At 35.3% G+C, this 25,088-nt stretch overlaps 1 protein-coding gene across 2 annotated transcripts in view; it reads left to right on the top strand.

Annotated features, from left to right (window-relative positions):
• The window catches only part of ANGPT1 (angiopoietin 1), a 243,883-nt gene that overhangs the window by 157,179 nt on the left and 61,616 nt on the right, over nt 1-25,088 (top strand). Inside the window, exon 4 of one of the 2 annotated variants that reach the window (XM_054590395.1) lies at nt 5,850-6,079. In XM_054590395.1, coding sequence (XP_054446370.1) covers nt 5,850-6,079 — 230 coding nt within the window. Of the gene's footprint in view, nt 1-5,849; nt 6,083-25,088 lie in introns of both variants that reach the window. The other variant, XM_054590394.1, reaches the window with a different exon arrangement.

Here is a 25,088-nt window from a genome sequence, read left to right as displayed (position 1 = left end):
TAATGAAAAACACAAATCACGTAGTTTGCTTTAAATATTATAGATGTATTCATTGTTCTTAAACAGATAAAACAGAGAAGGTGTTTAACCACTGTTCTGCATCCCCAAAAGCTCATTGCATTGCACCCCAAATTATCAGTTTACATTCTGAGAGTCACTAATTCAGCCCAATTTTTAAATCTCTAGAGAGCATATTCCCAGATCACTCTAGACTCATGACTGCTTACAACTTTCTGATTAATAAAAAAAGTAACACAAACTTGATCTAAGTATTCAATTATATGGAAGTTTAACAACTGAAAATCAAAGTCTCCCTAACACCTTATCCTCCACCATCAACACCCCCTGCAAAGAACCATCAACAGATTAACAGTTTGGTGCTTATTCTTTCAGACTTTTTCTGTGAATACTAAGATATATGTGTGTTGAGAGAGTGTGCGTTCTTACGTGTGTGTTTGCACAAACACACACCTCTATACAATTAACACACATGCATAAGCACATGTTTATATGATGTATGTGTATAGATTATAACTTTTTTAAATGCTGAGTTTAGTTCTATTTCATAACAATTTATCATGGATATATTACACACGTAAATATCTACAGATATGCCTCATTCATTACTATACATGTACTATAATTTTATGTTCTCCTCAAGTGTGCATGGGTGTGCTAATTTCCCCAAACCTTGCTAGCCATCTTATTAATCTTGTCTACCTGAGAGTTAGCTTGTACATCTTTTCACATTTATGACCACTTGCATTTCTTTATCTGTGACTAGCTTTTTCTTTGCTTTATTAATACATATAAACTAATAAATATTGAAAGTTTTTCATATATGTTGCAAATATTTTCTCTATCATTTATTGTCCAACCTATTTTTTAGAGACATATTAGATTTGTATGTCATGAGCTGTATCTATTTTTGCTTCTTGGTTTCTGGCTTCTACAACATATTTAGCTTATTCTTATTTACCCCAAACTATAAAACATTTGTTTGCCAATGTTTACTTGTAGTAATCTATATTTCTGTCCTCATTTGAATTACAAAAATATTTAACTTCATATTCTGAGAGAAAATTTGCTCTGTACAAATATAAACTGAAAGTATAAATTTAACCTGAACTTACTATACCGTTATTTGAATGGGGAAAAATCACTTTTTAAAATTGTATTTGCAACACAAGTCGACACTTCGTACATTAAAAATAAAAAATTAAAAATCGAAACATCTGTAAGTAGGTTCAGACAGATAAAAATGAGAAGATTTCTATATTTTTAACATCTTCCTCCTTGTTTAAGAGCTATATTTACACAAATAGAGCTTAGGCAACTGTCAGCACTGTGAATTCATTGGCTGCTATGTTAAGAACTCTATTGTGGGAAACAATTTGAAAGGGAGAGCTTTTTCTGTGAAAGCTTCAAGATGTGTTCAATGATTTGAAATATTTCCAATAAGATATGTTAGAGGAGGCAGACTGTGGAAATGAGGGGAAAAACTTAACCAAAAACTTTAAATAAGGCTTTGTATATACTCAGAATCCTTTGCTTGAGGTTCAAGACATATATTATTTTGTTTATTTTATTCTTCATTAAAGTACACCTCTGCCTCAAACTGGAAGCTAAGTGCCAAAATTCTATATATGTCTCTTCTCAAAGTGTTTCCAGAAAGATGGGAAACAGGAAGTATGGAGAATCCTGTGAGAAACTCTTGTCTTTGGATTTCTAGCTTCAGTTTGTATATCAAGATGTAAGTGCACAGTTTCTTAAAAATGTTGTTCCACACAACGCTAATTCTAAAAGGTGCATCTTAATAAAAACTTTATTTAACCTAGGCTTTTCAAAAACTTGACAATGGAAAACTTAACTAATAAAAATACTGAATGCACTCTAAAAACTGTGCACTGGAGTTTGGAATCAGCATCTAGGTTTTTGGTTATGCGTATAAACCTATATGAAACTTTTTGCTGACGGCCATCATCACAGGAAACATGCCTACTCTGCTTATCTAATTTTAGGACAATGGAATTGTAATGTCCTTCAGACCCACCTTTATGTACAGAGGCATTTGTGCCTATCTGAGGTGGCCTCTGCCAACTGACCTGAATAGGGGAAATGTAAAAGAACCAAAAAAATGCTTCAGGAGAACATGGAATATGATTAATCTATTGTGTAAGAAAATTAAATTTAATGGCAGAGCTCTTAAGGCAGAGTGGTGCTAAGAAAATATCAGTTGATATTAAAAAGAAAACCTGGCTTGGCTAAAACATTTGTTCTTTATACATGTAGAAGGTAGATAGGTTTAAATATTGTGAAAGAAGAACTCCCAGAATAACCAGATAGAGAGCAGCAAATACTAAGGAGATGGTGTTAAGATGATTTCTTGATTCCTTATAAAATATAAATGGGTGGAAATAGGTAGAGATCATATTATCCTAAATCAAAGAGATGAGGCTCTGGCACTAGTTTTCACAGCACTGGGATGCTGTGGGAAAATTTCTAGTTTGATGAGTTAGAAGACGTGACTTTGGTTCTGACACAATATGTGCACAGTTTTGGATAAGATATTTAGATTTTTACCTATAAACTGGGGCTTATGATATCTACTCAGTCTATAACACTATATTACTTTAAGAATAAAAGGACATAAAAGCTTTAAAATGCTACACAACCATAATGGTATATTGCAACAATGTAATTAGTAAGTAGAGATAGCATATGAATTTTTCTGGGAAGGAAGTTTTGGAGTCAAACCAGTTTACAAATAGTGAGAACAAAGAGCTGACTTCCCAAGTAGATAATAACCAAGAGATGTGAAGTATCAAAGAAAATAGAATAGCTTTTTGGAAGCCAAATGTGAAGAGAAGACAGGAGGGAGGGATTCATAGTGTCAAAGAAAATGGAAGGGTCAAGAAGAGATCAGTCTTGCCTGAAGAAATTTAAAAAGTTATCGTTAATATAAAGCATATACCTTATAAATAAAGCTAGTAGAGAATTACTAGAGTTTTAAAGTTGTTAAAGTGATTCCAAGTGGAGAAATGAAATGAGAAAAATGATGAGAAGAAATAAAATACTGGTAAGACCTGCTGTTTGGGAAACATTGTGACAGGTTTCTAATTTGCTTGTAGTTTTCATGCATATTATTTTTAATGCATATGCTTTATTCCAAATTCCGTAAGATGTCTATGATGCAGAGCAGGCTCCTTACTTGCACGAGCAGCCCCTTCTTTCCATGAATGTCTATTTTCAGATGACAGCTATGTTGATGTCTTTTGATACCTGTTAGTCGTGGTACATTAAAGGGTGTTTAGTAAATTTTGAAAATTAATGTCCTTCCCAACATGCTAAGAGCATATTCCTTTTACTTAGAAAATCCAAGCATTTTTTACCATAAACCAGTGTCCAAAATTATTTTCTTTGGCACCGTAACTTCTTTAATGAACTTTCTAATCATAGGTGTTTTCAGGTTAACCTGAAAATCAAAACAAAGCAGAACAGAACAAACAAAACACTTTTCTTGACATCTCTGATAGTGGCCATCTTTGTGTGTCCTCTGGAACAAGAAAGGCATCAAAAGTAGAAAATGGGAAAGCGTTGATGCAAAATTTTTAAATTATTATATAATTATAATTATATAGAGAGAAGTTTCTTATAGCTGCTCTTATTTTATTTGAGGTTTTTTCTCTAAAAATAAATTCTTAAAGTAAGAATAATAGTGTCATTTTATATTTGACATGGTGCTGAGAGCACTATTGGCACTTAGAAAGTAATAAACAGAAATTATAACTATAGCATGTTATTTTCCAAACCAGAGTGTTACCTACTGAGCAGGAAAAGTGAAAGGCCAATGCACATCTTATTTCAGGAACAAAGCAGTAATTCAGAATTTTTATCTACTAATATATGACTAGTAATATATCCAAATGTTGATCTTTACATTGTTGTTAATTTAATAGTTAATTCTGAGGTTTCTTGGTAGCATGCTGTAACTTCTGAATTTAAAAGACAATTATTTATAAGTCAATTGACTCTATATTGTGGACATCTTGTATCTTTTCATTATCTGAGGAGAAACAAAAATAATTCAAAAGCAATCTGAGAATGAATTAACTCATCTGTTATGATTAATTCTCAGACCTGAAGGCCAAATATAGATACAGAGAAAACCACTTCTGACATCCACAGAAGTACACTAATCACTTAACCAATGGGCAGGATGACCTTTTTAACCAATAGAGGTTTTTTGTTTTGTTTTTTTAACGACCAAGTTCTCCAGTAGCAAGTTACTGGAGCAGAAAAAAAGGCTAAAGGACTCTGAATCATACCTACTCCTTAGGGACACTGTCTTTCATCTCACCCTGACTTCCTTGCCTACATTTTTCATTTCCAAAGAAAACATTTTAAAAAATATTAACAGTCATCGCACCCCCCCCCCGCCCCCGCAAATCACTATACCCTAGATCTATGCAAATTGAATTTGCACACGGACCGGGCAGGGCAGAGCTCCTTTCACTGCTGACGTCCTGCAGGATGACAGCAGCTCAATATGGAGGCATAGCTTTCCTTCTCTTGCCCCAGTCGCAGGACTGTCCTTACTGGGTCTCAGTGTGAAATGTTCGTATGTGAATCTGGGCACGGGACCAAAGGTGTTGTAAACTAACAGGGTCTTTACACTCAGAGGCATCCAGGTGTCTTTCAGGCTTGGTTCGACAGGCAACTTTCCTGCCGTACTCCGGGCCACATTCTCCTGGAGAACAGATTTGCTGGCGAAGCTCTGGAATGCCCAAGAGCAGTTCTCTTCACACTTCATCGGCATGAGAGATAATCAGATATCCTAGCTCGTCTCCCAGTACATGGAGTTGGAAAATTTGGCTCTTCAAACATGCTCTCCTTTATTATTTAAGTATTAAATTTAAAACACTCCCTAGTGTCCCTTTTATGAAAACTTATAGAAATGATTCAGGGCTATATTTCTCCAAGGTAAATTAAGTGCCCAGTCTGGTATGTTACATTTGAATAGCACCTTGTAAACTAACGACTGGTTGAACCTTCTGAAAACAGAACTGAGAAAACTGAGCAAGGCTTTCCTCTGAGGAATACCAGTCCATTATGCACTCTATAAAATGTAAATGCTTTTTATTTCCAGTCCGTTGCTAGGATCCAAGAGTGCTTCTGCATTCACTATCATTTTTAATGTGCAATCTGCAGGGAGAGTATCCTCTGAAGAGTCCTGAGGGAAGGAAGGTTCTTGGTCGAAGGCCGCATCACCCTGAGCAAAGCATCTCAAGTCCTTCTGTGGGACCGTGCCGCCGGCCTGTGGTCTTTCTTGGAACCATTTATGCAGTGATTTGGGAATTTGTAGTGTTTTTATGCCCCATTATGAAGCTTAGGTTGAGAGATAAAGTAAGCTAGTCGTTATGATAGCAGACCAGGTATCAAAAATCCCAAGAAATCTAATTCATTGTGATTTTTACATAGCTCGCTCTCTGATCTTGTGGTTTCTGTGCTGAAATGCTGTTCCCTGACCCCACAGAACTGTTAAGAAATTTAATCATTGTTAATGCTTTAAAAATCTCAATGGAATAAAGCAAAGAACATGTGACATAGTTTCTTTTTTTGTTCATATTTGTCCACACTATAATTGTTTGGGTCCACGTCACCTACCCTGGATATAAGATGCACCCCCAGGATACAAATTATGTATGTATGTCCTGAGTCTCTCACAGAACATTTCTATGGTGAAATATCTCCTGAAACTTTCTAACTAAATAAACTCAGGACCTAGTTGAATCACAATTTTGTATATAGCATTTTAGAAACTAAATCCTATCTTCATTCCCTTATAGTTTATTAGAGCATAAAATCTTAGAATTGGAGGGAAAGCACAAGGAAGAGTTGGACACCTTAAAGGAAGAGAAAGAGACCCTCCAAGGCTTGGTTACTCGTCAAACCTATATAATCCAGGAACTAGGGAAACAATTGAACAGAGCCACCACCAACAACAGCGTCCTTCAGAAGCAGCAGCTGGAGCTGACAGACACAGTGCACAACCTCGTCAACCTTTTCACTAAAGAAGGTGGTAAGAGTTTCTTTCTCACTTTGGGATAGCAAATATTTTATTTAATGTGAAGCAAGTAAATATTTTACATAACTTTCTATGTTGCATTGATTACTGAGTAAAAGAAGCAAAACACCTTTATTTTTAGAAGCATCTTCTGAAGTTTGCACTAATTTTCTCATATTTTTAACTTCAGAGCATGTTTTCATAAGCTGGAATTCATGAATTCACAATATCTTTCTAAAAGAACCTTCTTGTTCCTTCTTTCTTTCTTGGTCTTTTTATCCTTAGATAAAATTTATGGTACCGTTACAGACAAATACTTGGTGGTATGGCCTTACTCACTTAATGATATAGGACAGAAACTAGCTAGTGTTCAAGATTAGTTCAGAGTGACAGGTAGCATTTCAGGAGGGTTCTCATTTTAAAACTAATATTGTTTCTTTTGTGGATGGGAGAGGGGAGAGTTGCCTACAAAGAAAAGGAAATATAGTAGTTCCCAAAAACTATTATGATAGGAAAAATTCTGTTATTAAAAGTCTTCATTAAGACCTATTAAGACTTTATAAAGCCCACGTCCCTAATGCTTAGTTCTGTGTGGAACAGACCTAACCAAGGCAAGTGGGCGTATTTATTCAGGGGTGTCTTTGTGACAGTGGAAATACAAATTTTTAATATCATTGGAATATCTGGAGCCATTCAGCCACTGGAAATATCACAGGCCTGCATCTCTCTAAAAAGCATTCATCCATCTGTTTATCCATCCACCTAACGGTTATTGAATCAGTGCCTCAGTGTGTACTTATCCACTTCACACAGAACCTCTCTGGGGCCTCAGGAGACCTCTTCAAAGTTTAGAGCTTAAGGTCATCTTCTGCAGCTTTGCTTGCTAATCAGCCTTTCTCTGAGTGAAGATGGAATGGTAAAGGGTGATGAGTGAAAGAGAACACCACTTACATCTGAAAGTTATGACTGTCATTAAGTGTGGCTTATGTGGCCATTCATGTAATGGTTCAGTGTGCACATGCACTAGACGTAAAGTAGAGACTCCTTTAATTTAATAGTGGACTTGAGCTACATGAAAAATGAGCTCAATTCCATACTTTCATGTATAGATATGAATGTCGAGGGTAACGCCACATTAAGTGGGCTTGTTTTAAAGACATTTTATATTTCTCTACTATATTCCATTACCTTGAGTTATATCGCCTTTAGATAGTCAAAACAAGCCCTGAGTATTCTCTGTAAAGAATATTTTTTTAAACAGCGACTTCCCAGAGCTCCGTTTGGGTGTGCTCAGGAATGTGACTGGGAAGGAAAAAACCTGCTAATGAGTCAGAGCCTGCCAAAACCTTGAGTTAGCGTCCACTGGAAGGAAAGCATGGTAGGGTTTTGCCAGAGAATTTTAATAGAGCTCATGAGTATTTAGAAATTAAGTATTAATATGAGACATATCTATTCTCATATTGAACTGAATACATTTGGGGAAAGATTGAAAACATATTTTTCTTATCATCCTGAGACTTAAAGCACATGGAGTTAAGTAGTTCTGCTTTTTTCACAATGTTAGAAATAGCAAGCCCTGGTGATTCTCACAGAGCTCATATGTCTGCCTACTTATCATAATTTTACTTCTTCTCTAAGTATTCGTCTAATAAATGTGTCTAAACTTTTAGAAGCCGGGAGATGACTTCAAAATTAAAATTCCTGGCTAGCTTTGGAGTTTGGATGAGACACCAGGCAACCAAACATCTGTTCAATTAGAGAAATATTTATTGAACAACTATGATGGCACCTCTTTGCTACCCTAACAGCCACTCAGGGTGTGAGAAAAGTAACTATGTCCACTGCATCTATTCTATGATATAACACACTAAAAATAACAATGGAGACAGAAATTGTCTAATACTTCAGGCCTCTAAGTATTTATTTTGTGTTTAATGATATAATCCTAAAATTCTGATTTAACTACCGGACTTGTGCTCCTAAAGTAAGTGCATTGCCCTATTTTCCAATGGGCTCTCTGCTCTCATAATAATAGATTTTATTTGATTCTTGTTAATCTTTTCTCTTTAATCCCACACTTAAGTATTCTAAGTAAATATTTGGTCATTTAAGGACTCTTAAGAGACACAAAAATGGAAAGTGCCTCTCATTAAGTTTTCCACCAAGATTTTAATATTCTTTATATCTTTATTTTCATTGGCACCACTGTCCTTAGTTATGGTAAATTTAAAATTTTAAATGACTAATAGCATAATACTAGCTAAATGTCAGTAACTAAAAGTAACTTTCATTTTATTTCTAAAACATATAAGTAAAACTTTTATGACCAAAGCTTTATTTATCAAATGGATTTATTATTTATCAAAAGATTATATATAAATATTCTACTTTTAAATTTAAGTATATGTAAGTGTGCCTACATCAGAACACCACAATAAATGCACCAGTGTTCCAAAGTGTAGTTCAAAGAGTAGTCTTCTGAAAGGTTTCCCAAATACATCATCAACTGTGTTTTAATCCAAAAAGTAAAACTTTTAATTGACCCTAAGGGTCTTCTAGTTCAAACTTGACTCAGTTATTTATGGAGACAGCTGGAATATAATACAAGGCAAGGGAAGATTTTTTTTTTTTTAGTTTTATCTGTCCTTGGCAACTAATTTAACCTTTATGAAGTTGTTTCATCATTTATAAAGTCAGGGAAATTGGTTTACTTCACAGTGATAAGGAAAGAATTAAATTAGATAAACCTCACCTAAAAGCAAAGAGACTTTGGGTGCTTCTTTCCCCTCCAAGTAACAATCTTTAGTTAAACACAAATTTATTAAGTACTATCTTTAAGTAAAATTTTTTTCATGGAAAATGTCTGAGTGAAATGCTGTAGAGAATGTCTGACTGTTGTCACCCTAACATTTTCTTTTAGCTTCAGTTTCTTATCTCTAAAATGGGGTCATAATACATAATTGATGAGCTTGTAGTAAGAGTTAAAGGAGGTTTGTATAAACACTGTCTATCCATAAATAGTGCTTACCTATAGTTAGTGATGCGCTGCATAATGACATTTCAGTCCACAGTGGACCACATATGACTGTGTGGTCCATTGATTATAACCCAAGACTATAATGGGGCTGAAAAATTTCTATTGCCTAGCGATGTAGCCATCTCAACATCATAGCACAATGCATTACTCATGTTTGGGTGATTCTGGTGTAAAGAAACATACTTTCCTGCCAGTATGTAAAGTATACCACATATAGTTATATATACTATGTAATACTTGATTATGATAATAAATGACTATGCTACTGGTTTACATGTTTACTATGCTATACGTTTTATCATTAGTTGAGAGTGTACTCTTTCTACTTATGAAAAAGTTTGCTATAAAACAATGTCATGTTATTCCAGCAGCAGCCCCATATAGCTCATGTTTATGGAGTCTCTTGGTTACGCCATTTCTTTTGTGCTTGATTAATTTCACATTTTATTTATCGTAACCTCCAATCATACAAAATCTACTGCTTATGTTACCAGTAAGAGACCACACTAAATGATTGACATAGAAATGAAATTAATAGTGACTAAGGACTACCAAAGTGGAAAATCAGTGATGTTCATTGCTTACCAGTCAGGCATGTCCTGTTCCACCATAGCTACAATCTTGAAGAACAAGAATAAAGTGACAGAAGCTATCAAAGATCTACTTTATTGAAGGCAACGAGACTAACAAAAATTCAAGAAGGACCTATATCAAATGTGGAGAAACTTCTAATGACCTGGATTGAAGACCAGATCCAGAAGCATATCTCTATAAGCACTATGATGATCGTAGCCAAAGCAACAAGTTCGTTGAAAGAAAAGGCTAGGCCTGACTGTGATGTTGAATTTATTGCTAGTTCTGGATAGTTTAAACCATTCAAGAATCATTATTTATTACATAGTGTGCAAGTGTGTGGTGAGTCTGTGAGTGCTGATGTGAAGGCAGCTGAAGAATGTTTGGAAACTCCAGATAAGCTGACTGTGGAGGAAAATTACTTGCCAGAGCAAATATTCAATATGGATGAAACTACCCTATTCCGAAAATGGGTGTATAAAAGGACTTTTATTCATAAGGAGGCCAACCCAATTCCAGGTTTTATGCTAACAGCCTTGTTTGGGAGTAATGTTGCAGGCTACAAATTGACACCCTTTTTGATCAGGCACAGTGAGAACTCCAGGGCCTTCAAGCATATCAATAAGCACCTATTGCCAGTTTACTATAGGATGATAAGAAGTCATACATGACCCAGTTCCTCTTCCAACATGTCCTCTTGGGTTGCTATGTCAGCAAAGTGGAAAAGTTCTGTGTGTAGAATAACATACTTTTCAAGACTGTGCTTATTGTTGATAATGTTTCCAGACATTTTCCTTTTATTGAGGATCGTTACCCCATACCAAAGTGATTTTTGTCTCTCTAAAGGCTACCTCTTTGATCCAACCAATGGATCAAGGAATTATAGCAGCTTATAATAACCTTTGTCCAGGCTATTGATGCAACTGAAGAAGACACTGATGTAATTGTGGAAGGATTATTACACTTATGACTGCATCAGAAAACTTGCTTGAGCTTGTGGTGATGTTTCCAAAGAGTGTATGAATGACATCCGGAAGAGGACACTCAGAAGATTCATCCATGACTTGAAAAGGTTTGCCATGGATGAGGAAGTTGCAAAAATCAGTAAGGCTGTGGTTGAGGTGGGAAACACTTTATCCCGGGTGTGGATGACTATGACATCAAGGGTCTCCTAGAGGTGGCTCCTGAGGGATTGGCTAATGAGGAGCTGTTGGAACTGGACCAGAAATGCAGTAGCTAAAGAACAGACAAGAGAAAAAGAAACTGCAGGAGAAGATGAAGAACCCCAAGGAAATTCACAGGGAAAGGTTTAGCAGAAGCTTTTGCAGACATCAACAAGCTTCTTAAGAAGTTTGAAAAAAAGGACTCCAACACTAAAATGTTTTTATTAATGGGGAGGAATGTTTATGGTACATTACCTGTTTCCAAGCAAATCTATGATGAAAAAATGAAACAAATCAAACAAACCACCATAGACATATTTCTGAAAAGAGTGACAACTCCTCAAGAAGAGCCTCAGGCAGGTCCTTCAGGACCAGAAGAAGGCATGGTTATCGTAAGGGACGACAGCTGCATGCGTGCTATTGACTCCTGAGCAGCTTCTGGTGAGACAAGATGTGGAGGTGGAAGACAGCTGGTGACACATGATGAGCCTGAGCGTGGGCAGCCGTAGGTGTGCTTATGTCTCACTTTCAACAAACAAATTTAAAAGTAAAAAAGAAAAAAACTTTAGAAACAGAAAAAAAGCTTATAAAACGAGTAAGAATAGAAAGGAAAAACAATATTTTGTACAGCTGTGCAATGTGTTTGTGTTTTCAACTGTTACTACAAAAGAGTTGAAAAGCTAAGTAAAATTTGAAGGTATATAAAGTAAAACAATTATAATAAGCTAAGGTTAGTTTACTGTTGAAGGAAGGAAAGTATTTTCTACACATGCAGCGTAGCCTAAGTGCACAGTGTTTATAAAGTCCACAGAGTGTGCGGTTGTGTCCCAGGCCTTCACGCTCACTTGCCGCTCACTGACTCGCCCGACAACTTCCAGCCACGCAAGCTCCATTCATGGCTAAGTGCCCTACCCAGGTGTACCATTTTAAAGCTTTTATACCATATTTTTACTGTGCCTTTTCTGTGCTTAGACATGTTTAGATACATGAATACTTACCATTGTGTTACAGTTGCTTGCAGTGTTCAGTACAACAATATGCCATGCAGGCATGTAGCCCAGGGGCAGGAGGCTATACCATTCAGCCTCAGTGTGTGGCCGGCTACACCGTCTAGTTCTGTGTAAGTGCACTATGTGGTGTTCGCACAGAATGCCTGAAGGACTCATTTCACAGAAGGGATCCCCGTTGATAAGCGGTGTGCAATTATAAATGCTCAAGAAATTGTACTTGTTTTTATTTTTATGCTTGCTGAAGTGCTTATAACCAACTTAAATTATATGATAAAAGCATTCCTAGGAAGTGTTGGCTAGAAATGTATCTTTCCCCAAACGTGTGTTTGGTCCAGGAACTATAAATCTATCTTTGCATGTAGGGAGTATTTTTGTTTAGTTTCACAGAATTTCTCCTACCAAAACATCTATGTCATGAGATACATTTAAGCTAAGTACAGTTAATATACACTTTTTCTGAAATAATTCACCAAACCTTTTGTTTTGAACAGGCAATAGCAGTGTCTTTGGTAAACAGTCATTTCAAACTGAAGAGCATCTGCTTTGTAAGACTTGCGGTAACATTTATTTCTGTCTAACCTTTGACTGCCAACATTTGGTCACATTTATTCTTGGGAACATTGCCTCATTAAAGAAATATTGCCTGTTGCCCTCAGTGCTACCATAGAGTCAAAACTTAGCTGATTGCCTCATGCTTTTGGCAATTCACAGTTAATGCGGGAATTAAATAGTTTAAATTGATAATGACATGGAAACGAGGTTTGGACTTCTTTAGGGAGGATGATGACTATCAAACATTCACCAGTCATCTGTGCTCAGAGGTGATTAGTACATCATAGCATATGTTGAACACACACAAGGCAAACATCTGATCATGAATTTAATGACTAACAAAGCATTAAAAAAAAAGAAAAAATTTAAAAAAGAAAATAGTATTTAGGCGCCATCATAAAATTATGTGAGCTCATTCTTTTACTGTCCAAATCAGCTCAGAGCATACTCTTGCTATACCAAGATATGATTCAGAAATGTATCCATTCATTCACAAAATAGTTAGACAATGAATGTTCTGTTTCAGATTTCCTTCTAGGGATAAGGATATTCATCCATTTCTATTTACCAAATGTTTGCTGAGTTCCTAAATATGCCAGATACTGTTCAGAATGCTGGAAAGAGAGAAAAGATGTAATTTAGTCTTTGGCTTCAAGGAAACTAGAATTTAGTGGGCAGAAAGGTAAATAGTTATATTCTGTAACTGTTTGCTAGAGGTGCAGCCAGGGCGCCAGGGCACTAGCAAAACACACAGGAGAAACATTAAAATCATGGCAGAGTCGGAAGGATGAGGGCAGAATCCAACATCTGCAGAGTCTTCTTAAGGATTTTTTTAAATGTTTATTATAATTCAGGCATTGCTTAAGCTTTGTGTATTAATTTAGTTTGTCCTCACAACAACAGTCTGAAGAAATTGCTATGGTTAGTCCAATTTTATAAATTTCACAGGGAATTTGAGTAGTTTCCCCAAGGTTACATAGCTGGAAAAGGTTGATCCAAGATTAAAACATAGGCAGGCCAGCTTTTATGGGGAGATAATGACCAAGTCTTCAAAATAAAGAAAGCAGAGTATACTCAAAGTTCAAACAACAGAGATATTTGCCAGGACTTATGGGACCAGGGTGGACATTGGGGAGATACAGAGCCTAAACCTCAGATGCAAAGGTAGGTGCACAGTGAAACATAAAGTTAGAGAGGTGTACTAAGAGAGAGCAAAGAAGCTGCATTTTTTTCCCCTTAAAACAACAGAGTCATTGTCAATATGTAAGGACAGTGGTGACATTTACATTGTAGGAAAATTACCCCATCACAGGGTAGGAAGAATGTATTGGAAAGTTGACAAGCTGGGAGCAGATCAACAAGGTGGGTCTTTTTGTCATTATTACAATATTAACAAGTACTTAGAGAGTACAAGCCAATCTTCTGACCCCTTTACATATCTTAACTCAATTCTAATAACAACTTTATAAGCTAAGTGCTATTATTAACCTCATATGACAGATAAGGAAACGAAGCACAGAAAGGTAAACAATTTATAAATATCACACTGCTATCAAGCTAAGACTTGAACCCGGAGAGTCTGGTTTTGGAGTCTGTGCATTGTACACTGTTCCGTGATGGGGAGGAAGGGTATAGTTAATGGTGGTTTTATCAGATTCTCAAAAGGCTCTCCTAGGAGAAGAAGAATGAGGTCAGGCTCAAAAAAGGAGCAAATGGAAAGGCAAGTGGAGAGGGAATTTGTGAACAAAGAAGAATTAGAATCAATAAGAAATAATGACTTATTGGAAGAAGAGTTAAATATAACATCCAAGTTTGAGGTTTGAATAACTGAGGAAATGTTGGTGCCATTCTTTAAAATCAGCAATGTGTGAAGAAAAACAAGTTTAAGGGAGAAAGATAATGAGTTTAGCGTGGGGCAATTGACCGAGGTAACTGTGGGACAATTAAAATCTATAAAGCAGAGAAATAGGAATGTGAAATTCAGGAGTGAAATCTGGATGGCCATGTATAGACGGATGTCTCAGAGGAGACCAGCGGTAAAACCCTGCAGCAAGAGAAGTCATGGGAGGTGCATATAAAGCAACAGCTCAACCATCAGATATTATGGATCCATTTCAGAGTCTGACCAAAACTAGCTACCTTTCTTTTCCACCTAGTGCAAGCACACATGCACAAGTTTATGTACAGTTTCAGAGAATTGTCATACTAAGATTATGAAACCTTTTAAAAAATATTAACAATGTAAAATTAAAGACAGAAAATGGAGAGTTCTTTAAGGGAGAAATAAAAGAGTCCAAAAAGAGAATTAGGGAGAGAAGCTAGTGGTGAGCAGTTTTATGGCAGGGAGAAAATGACTTCATGAAAGGTCTCTTTTAGTGCAAATAGCCAGACAGTCAAGTAAAAAAAAAAAAAAAATATATATATATATATATATATATATATATATATATATATATATATACTGAGAACTGAATTTCAGAACTGGGATGACCTCCTGGAGGGAGAGTTTTGGTGACATGTGTGGCTCAGTTGCATAGGTCGAAGACTAGAATGAGTAAGAGGAAGTAAAAGTAGAAAATGTTGTCGACCCACATCCCAGAAACTTGACTGGGAAAGGACAGATAACAGCTTTGGATAGAGGGCACACAAGGTAGAGAGAACTAAAAGAATCTTAAAAGTGAATACTGAGACATGAGCATGTTTATATACTTTGCACCCTATTATGAAGTTCAGATTTCACATCATAAGGAGCTTCTCATGAAGTTCATTTTAAAAACCTTTTTCACATCATCTGAAAGTCATACTGACTGATACTACAATTTTTTAAGTGATCTAAGTTATTTGGTTTAGTGTCTTTCCCAGAGGCTGATTGCAGTGGTATGGAACGTTTGATCATTATTTTCAGCCCTCCGGCCTTCTGAAAAGGGGAAATGAGGCATTTGCTTCCTTCCCACTGCTGAGGAGACATTTGGCTCTGGTCTCAGAGTAATTCTGCCATCTGAAAGGAATTTACCTCCTGTGCGGTGTCTATTGAGTTTGTGAAGTAAATCATTCAGTCAATGGATAAGATAGTTTGAACTCCTCCTGCAAGTCCCTTGAGTTAAGACTGAGTCTAAAAACATCACGAGTGAGGGGAGGAAATTAAAAGTTTTTGAATGTCACTCACATAAACATTGATAAAAATAGAAAATATCATTTTCATTGACTGAGTAAAATATTTGGTTTTTCATTGACCATGTGTAATGTACAATTTAACGTTAGGTAGAAAGAGAAAGAAAAATACAGGAAGTCATCTGCTGAACACAACAGTAAGCACTTGTTCCCTTTTAATGAGGGGAGTGCTTTATCTTGACAGAAAATTATATGTCAAACATTTACAATTTCCTTAAAATGAACCATACTTCCTAGCACTTCCTTTCATAAAACCCAATGGCTTAAGGAGAAAGTGTTTATTTTTGGAAATGGTATATTTCTCCTTTTTGATGGAGCATGTTATCTGACTTTCGAAAAGTACTTTCTTTAGAAAAAATTGTGTGAATAGTGAATAGCCAAACTAATGATAACAAAATAAAAAATAATACAGTCCTTGACCTCTCCCATGAACTATTTCTAAACCACATCTTTTGGGGGAGATTTGAAATTTTGTGGTTAATTCTCTTTTGGAATTACAGTTTCAACTTCAGAAACTAGACTATCTGAAAAAGAATATCTCCTGGTTCCAGCTGGGCCTGGGAGCTACCAGGGTGAAAGGCCACAAAAAAGAGTGTTGCCTTGATGTTCCAGCATTACTGTGAGTAAGCGCCATTCCGTCCTCTCTTATGCTTCCATGGCCTGGTTGTCTAAAGCAAAGAAGTGCAAAATATTTTTAATAGAATTTCAACTAAGTCATTTCCTGGACTCATCCACACTCAAGTCAAATTCAACAGATATTCTCAAAGTCTGGGGATGTAATGGGACATTGGACATTAGTTACAGATAAGCTATGATACTTTACACTGAGTCAAATGACACCTATAATTACTCAGAGAGAAAGTAAGAAAAAAAATGTTATTACCATTATTCAGTATATATACATCACATCAGCCATAGAATGAATCCCTCATGAAATTCCTTGTGCTTTAAGGAGGAGAAAAAATATAAAATAAAACCTGAGAAAATGTTGCAACTGTATAGTTAGCCTTAAATACCCATAAACAAAATACTGATTTTTAGCATAAAACTTTTCTAAAGTCAATTGCAAAGAACCTTTAAAATGTGATTTAAAAAATGTTTAGCTTTCTATGGAAACTCATCATTCCTTTTCAACTAAAGATAGCAGTATCATAACTAATTCTAAGTATGCTGGAATCCTGCTACTGGTTTGGGGTTCGCATTCTGAGGGGGACCACCTTCAGTAACAAATCTCATTAATAGGGGACCCACTGAGAATAACCGACCTTTTCAATGTATTGATGATGAAGTTAAATAATTAAATGTAAAACCAATTAAGTCAAAACTGCTTTAATTTTATTGTGTCCTTTCATGAACTCATAATTGTTTTTAGGTGTGAACATTTTGTTTTCACAACTAGGATGAGTTCCTTTAGAACAGTGAATCTAAACCTTGGGTTTAATTTTAAGTGGATATTTCATTCTAATAGAAGGCTTTGCCAGTTGTTTTGCCCTCATGTACACACTTACAAATGCACAAGTAAATCAAATATCAACTGTAATTAATCCAGCCTATGTCCCTAAACTAAGACTTAGTTCAAGATGGTCTTCTCACCAGTGTCTTGGAACAGCCATGGCATTTGTCATCTGAAGGGCGAGGCACGATGGTCTAGAAGGAACGGGAATCCAGACACCTGCGTTCTAGTCCTAGCTCTGCTGCCAGATCACTTATAAGAAGGGAACCACCCACCTTGGGAATTTGCCTGGTGGCCTAGATATACCTGTACACTTTATAATTTTTATCAGTCATTCCACATCTCTTGGTTTTGTATCACTCATAATGACTGGGGAAGCCCCAAGTTCAGAGCAGGACTCCACATAGAACCCCAGCTGGTGGCTGAGAACTGTTCTTCAAGTATATTTCACTGCGGGAATAAGAAACAAAGTTCCATACCTACAGTGACAGCCTTTATTTATTTAAAACTTCAAAGGGTTGTGTGTGTGTGTGTCAGTTTTCAAAAGCATTTTAGCAGCTACTTGCTACATTTATATCATCACGCAGGGACTTCCATCCCACGTTTAATGTCTCTTGCTGAAATCAATTTGTCTCATAATAAGGCACAAAAGATGCCTTTTAAGCTTTCCCACATGCATAAGAAACCTTTTGTTCAAAATCAATATATTCCAGTCATGCCAAAAAACATTACATGAGACATTAACACACATGAAACCCCTGAAATATCTTTGTTAATGAAATGGCCTTCTGAATAAATGGCCGTGGTCATCATCTAGCACTTGTGACTGCCCATCAGGGCGCCCAAAAGAAAAACACAGAAGTAAATTTTTTGAAAAATGAATGATCACTTGATTAAACAAAGGTTGTGTGCAAATCCGTTTTCAACTGTCAATTGATTTTTTTTGTTCTACTTAAGTGGAATGCTCATCAAATATATGAGTCATTTCACATTAGAGGAGTATGAGAAAATGTATTTGAATACACTAATCAAACCAAAGTAGAAATATAAAAATATTACTTCACATTTCATTATTCTACAATAAAAAGGTACCATTAAATTAGCAACCCACCCATGTGTGTGTGCTGTGGAGTGCTTTGCATGTCCACATAAATTCAACACTTTATGTACCTTACACATATATCTCAGTATTATTAAATATATACATAAAATTATATATAATGGGTAATATATTGTTCAGATAATTATAATCTAGTTCTTTTAAGTAGTAAAATTTTAAGAAAGTTTAAAAATATTGTGATGGTAAATTTTCTGCAGTGTTTTTATCCTTTATTTTTTTCCTTGAAGAAGAAATTGAATAAAATCAAAGCTTTAAATAAGTTTGTAAATATATTATCATATGCTTGAATTGATAAGCATCAAAATACCATGATGTCTTTGAAAAAGTATGTAATTTGTTCCTTACTGTCTCAACTATTATTTCTTTTTTTTGCTTAATTTTGAAATTGTCCTGCCTGATCCTTGTATGCACAAAAAAGCTTTTTAATATCAACCGTTTGTCATTTTCCTGCCTGATTCTGGCAGATGAACACCAACACACTCACAAATGCGCACACACACATGCCTTCTCCCACATCCCCCTCCAGCCCTTCTCCTTAATGGTCCAGAGGCTGGGAAATCAAATAATTAGCCTTGTGAAAACTGTATCTTAAAACAGTGGGGTAAATTCTGGTTAGTAAAACTTTTAAGGTATGGACATTATGAAATTCAGTATGACTTCCTAAGGACCTTTTACTTTCTAATCCTCTGTTAGCTTTTGAAGCTCTGTTATACATTTTGGCTAAGAGTTCCACCTTCTCAGACAATTTTGCTGCATGGAGTTCTCTTCTATTTCAACATTTTTCTTCTTCTTTGTCATTTCTGCCTCCTGTCACTCCCCCCATACTTCCTGCTACCATATCAAGAGCCTGTACCCATTCAGAAGTGAAGCTTGTCCTGATTCACTCAAGACCCTGGGTGTGACATCGTTAGCTGAGATAAGTACCGTGAGGGACTCTGATAGATGACTCATTGGAGTTCTGTTTAGGTTTGACTTCACTCCAGAAGTAAGAAGTAGTTAAGATTCTTGGCTACATCGTTAAAGAGTTCCACTACTTATAAGTTTTTGTGAGGTTAGATAGTATCTCTGGGCCTCATTTTCCTTCTATATAAAACAATATATTGACAAACCTACCTCATATTTATGAGGATTAAATGAAATGCAGCTTATGAAACATACCTAGCACATGAAATCAGAGTTGAGCAAACATAGTGTTCAATTAATGCTAGTTGATTTTATTATGCTCATGATTATTATAGTTCCACCAAGAAGATAATGGACAGTTAAGATTTTACAGATTATCTATAAAATAATAACACATAAGGAATTTAAATGAGAATAAAACAGTCTGTTAAAAATATTTAAAGTAGTAATGAAGCAAATAAATGATGTTCGAGTGTTCCCTTACATTAGGGTTGGGGGCATTGTGGGAAAAGGTATAGTAGTTTTTTTTTTAAAGATTTTATTTATTATTAAAGAGAGGGAAAGGGAGGGAGAAAAGCATCAGTGTGTGGTCGCTTCTTGCACACCTCCTACTGGGGACCTGGCCTGCAACCCAGGCATGTGCCCTGACTCAGAATCAAACCTGCAACCCTTTGATTTACAGGCCAGCACTCAACCCACTGAGCCACACCAGCCAGGGCTATAGTAGGCTTTTAAAAGGGAAGTTGTTTGTTACTTAGCCAGACTTAAGAATTAAAGTATTTACAAATAGAATATATTGATTGTTATACTGTGTCATAGCAATGCATATGTAGGTGTATATATATATATGATTTCACTTATATGTGGAATCTAATGAACAAAATAAACTTACAAACAAAATAGAAACAGGCTCATAGATACAGAGAACAGACCAAGTGCTGTTGGGGAGCTAAGTGAAAAAGATGAAGGGATTAATCGAAGGGAAAAAAAGCCAATTTACCAATAGACAACAAGGGAAAGGAGGGGTGGAGGGCGGTAAAGGGTGGATAAATGGTTTGGAAGGAGACTTGACTTGGGGTGATGAACACACAATACAATGTACAGGTAATGTATTATGCATTATAGAACTGTACACTTGAAACCTATATAATTTTATTAACCAATGTCACCACAATTGAATTAAGTAAATTAAACTATATTCAATTGCCATTTTTGTTGGTTAAAATCAATCATGCTGAGACATCAACCCATAGATATTTAGATTTATATGCATATATTTTATATGAGATAAAATATGAACTTTGAAATTTTCAATTTAGCATAAAGCCTTTATATATTTGTGTAGCTATACATATGTGATATATATCTGTGAAATCATTAGTAAGTCTCTTTTACCCTCACACCTATCCACAAAATATTGAAATATTAAACATTGCCTGCAAACCTTCTTTTAATCTTACCACAAACTTTAAATGTAAGGTATTACTGTCTTCCACTCCTAAAAGTCCTTTCAAATAAATTATGATTCTAGGTAGTGTCTTCAAATGGGCTTTCCATGAAATATCCACACACCTGTCTCAAGTGTACAATCACTTGTTAGCTTGTTTTCACGTTGTCAGAAATGCCAGTTTTTTTGTTGTTTTTTGTTTGTTTTTTAATCCATATGCTCAGTTTCCTTCAGTGACCTGTCATGTTGAAAATCACAGATGTAGGGGAAATTCCCAGTACTGTGATCTCCTCAATGACAATGGCCTAAAAGCATCACAAGAATAATCCTTAAACCAATAACTCAATCCACATTCATTCCGATACTTGCTAAATACTGGAGAGATATGGACTAGCCACACCTAAGATTTAAACAGGATGTTTGAAGAGTTGATTTCTTTATAGCAGCTTATTAGGGTATGAGTAGGATTCAAGGGCTTTTGCTTTTTACATTGTCTCTGATAGCAAGGCTAATTGCCATCTGTGTTTTCTGCTAGGTCTGCTGAGATTCATAATGACCCATTCTACATTCCAGGAAGTTTTCTCTTGAGGGTTCATCTGAATTGAAGTGACCCTCTGCCTCAACTTTCATGGTTCTTCCCTGAAGTCAGCCTGGTGGCAGATATGCCATCTGGATTGAAGCTGCTTGGGAAAATAAAAGGAAGAGCCTGATAAAATCAATAGCTGCTGGAGTCAGGGTCTCGGGTTGCTTATTGACTGAATGTTGGCAGGTGAAAGACAGACATGCACCTGCTTGTGTCCCTGTTCCTTCCCTTTAATTCATGAACATTTTGTCGTGCAGATAAGACTAAATGAAAAAGAAAGATTTTATTTACTGATAGACGTATAGGTAAAGTCTTTGAACTGGCATACCAGGCTCTTAAAATATAGTTCAGATAAACTCTTTTTTTTCCATGTTTTATCCATTCAGGTGTTACATCTTCTGAACCGTCCTTTACTGCCCGACTCTGAGATCGACGTTAGGAAAAAAGAAAATGGCAGCTGGGGAGGGGCTGATAGTAATGATGGGGTCTAGAGTCACACTCAAAAAAGACAAACTCATTAAGGATTAAAGAATGAGAGGGAGAAACTTAAGAGCACGTGACAGAAAGAGGCCAGTTTTAATCTTACATGGAACCAGTCAATTGTACAATTATAATTATTTTTTAATTTGTGCTTTTAAACCAGTTTATTATTATAGAGAGTTTAAACTGCTTTGACAGATAGATAAATACCTCTGTCGGGTCTCCAGATTGCCCTCCCCAGGGCTGTCCAGTTCATGCTTCCTTTAATCCTCTTCCACCAGGTTTGGCGTATCTGTCTTTTGTTATTTACCATGCATTCCTCCAGACATTATCTTTGTTGACCTAAAAGTAAAAGGCTAAAGGGAGAAGCAATGAGCATTTATTTGACATCAGAAAAGAAGAGCTATTTGGGATGTGCTGATTCAGGCGCAAACCCAGCAGTGTTCTGATTAGGAGACAAAGGCAAAGAGTATCTATGAGAAAGGGAAAGGGGACAATTATTCTAGAAGGAAGGCATTTCTATTGAGGGCACATAAGCTGACATGATGGCTCTAATTCTTAGCAGTGTTTTTCATTTTCAGCCTGGTAGCCATCAGTCCAGTAGTCACAATACCTGATTTCTTGTTACCTTTGCAAACAGTTGTTTGGGCCTAGTCCAAATGTTATTTTGCCCTGTTTTGACATTCCAACAGTTTAAGAAACATGACATGCAGTTCCTCTGAGATGGCCGCTCTGGCTCCGTTTAAAGTGGCTCCATTTAAAGTGGCTCCATTTATGCATTTTGGTTTTGGTTTGTTTTTTTTTTATATCTTCCATCTTATTGAATCTCAAGACCTCCTGAAAAAATTTATCCTTACTTCTGACTCCTGTAATCTTCAGTGAATTCATCTTTGTTCTCGTCGTTCTATATTTTAAAATGTTTAGTATGTGTCCGGTTTTATAATATGTAGTCATTACACTGTATTTCAGAATTCTCTAGTACTTAACGAAGAATTAGTCTTGCAAATTTAAATTACAGGATTAAAATCTCTATAATCAACACATCGGTATATGCAATATATATCATATCTTCTGAAATAATCCATAAATCTTAACTACTCAGATAAAGCTTATAATATACAAAAAGATTAGATTACCTGTTTGTTTTTTAAAGACTTAAACAGTGATGGTATGACCTGATGCAGTCAATGAATAAAACAAGCCAATTAGCCAATTTTGACAAGGAGAGGCCAGTCCCATTGCTACATGTAACCAGTCAAGTGTACAATTGTAATTGCCCTGCATTTAGTCAGCTACAATATTTGCATTTGCAGATAGATGACAATAGCATCCACGACTCCATTGATTAGACTCGCTGGTTTCTATAGTTTGCTAGTATCCTTCCATAAGAGAAAATAATAATACAACATTGTTATTAATAAAATGACTATATTACCACAGCAACAAAAATGATAACTATCATTTCTTGAGTACTTACAGTAATTCTAACGCTCAGCTCTGTTACATAGTTCACAGACTTGCCTCAGAGATTTGTATAACTGCCCCAATTTGTAGATTTAAAAAAAGAAAGAAAAGCTCTGAAAGTCAATCTATCCTTACAGAAAGAAGCTTCTCCAAACCACAGTATATTATACAAATATCAGAAGTAAGCAATGAATGAAGCTTTAAATTGATTTTAAAGCCAATACTCTAAAATGTAACCTGGATCAAACTTTCAACCATAATGTTTACTAGTTAATAACTAAATAAAAACAAGCAATCTAATTAGTCTTAGGAAGACTATTTCTTCTGGGAGAAAACAATGCAAGTGGTTCAATTTTTTTTAAATACCAAGCTATATTTCAAGAAAATGAAATATCTATATTAGGTATGTTGCCATAACAATGAATCCATAGTATAACCATAGAACTAGCTGTGCCTTTTATAGTAGAATCCTCAAACCATTTTTCCAGTTATAAGACTTACATTCATGATTTAGACATCATTATACAGTTAGTTTGCAGAAAAACAAGATAATACCTTTAATTTTTCTGTTATTTTAAATGTATATGAAATAACTTCCCTCTTCCCACACAGCAGCCTGTTTACCCACATTCTCCTGAAAAGGAAAAGAAGAGGGGAGGGGAGGTGGCTGGATAGTGGGAAGGGATTGCTTCTCCCTACAGAACTACAAAGGCAGGGCAGGAAGTGGTACAGGCAAGGAGAAGCATTTTCTCCTTAAAGATAAATGGCTTTCTCTATCTTTCACTCCAAAAAAAAAAAAGAAAATGGGTTTGGCATTGAATTTCTGTTGCCCACAGCTTCCTCTATTGTTCATCCTCTTAAGAGATCACACATTTTAGTTGGTATTTCTGTACAACCCTTTTGCATCTAATCAGGTTATTTCCTGCTTTTCAATCGAAGAGCAAGCATTTGGAACTTAAAACATTTTATTCTAGAAAAGAACAGTCTATTAACTTAAAATAAGCCAGCACAAGTGAACTGCAATGATGTTTTTGAAAATAATACCTTCATATAATTTGTTGACCTGTCCAATGGCATTTCAAATAGCTTTTGAGTAAGCATTTATTTATTTTTAAATTACTATTTGCATACATTCTGTGCAATACTTCTTCATTATTATAACCTATAATAATGTGTTCGTATTGCAATTGTAATGGTGGTGTTTAAACATAATTATTAATATAAGTAGGTAAACCATTAGTACAGACATGAACTATAGAAAAAAACATGATATTATTAAATAATTATACCTTTTCATTATGGAAATATCTCGCATGGATGTTTAATTTTCTTGAAACATAATTAAGTATTTTTGAAAATTTGAAATATTTATATTGAGGTAGTCCTTCTCTCTACCAAGACTGGACTGTTTATATTTAATTATCTATAAATTAGTAACATTATGCATCTTATGTTTAAATCAGGCTAGTATTTTAGATTGACAGAAAATTTAAAATCAATTTAAAAGCATTGATTTATATTTTTTATATTTTTATTATAAAAGACTATTGTAATTCAAAGTGATTAAAAATGGATATTTAGTAAATAACAAAAGACTTTAAGGGCAAATGATAAAATACTATTAATCTTCTAGAAAAAGCATAATAAAACCAATTACTGAAATAATATATATTTATTAAGAAATACTACATCATAAATATTTTATAAATATACCTCTAATATCTTTAGATGAAGACTACTAAATGAGTCATTTTTGTACTTTGATTTCATTAGTAAGAATTAATAGTGGATGAAGATTAGCAAATAAAGTTCTGTTAAAGACCATTTCTAATTAAATTTATTTTCTACTTGACTTTTAGCTTTTTCTGAGCACTTCCCTATATTATTTAATTTCAAAACTTACTTACTTTTATTTTTATATTTGTGTATCATCTACCTAATAGTTTAATGACAGGACATTACATAAGAAACAAAATTCAGTTTCCTTGTTTTTCTAGAAAGTTAAATTGGGTCAGTGATTCTTTTCTACTTTCTAAATCTAATTATTTTGAGTGGTTTTTTTTTA

This window comes from Pteronotus mesoamericanus, unplaced genomic scaffold, assembly GCF_021234165.1.
Source record: "Pteronotus mesoamericanus isolate MK-2021 breed Mesoamerican mustached bat unplaced genomic scaffold, CSHL_Meso_final scaffold_174, whole genome shotgun sequence".
NCBI classification, from domain to species: Eukaryota; Metazoa; Chordata; class Mammalia; order Chiroptera; family Mormoopidae; genus Pteronotus; species Pteronotus mesoamericanus.
This window is presented reverse-complemented; position numbering and strand designations above follow the sequence as displayed.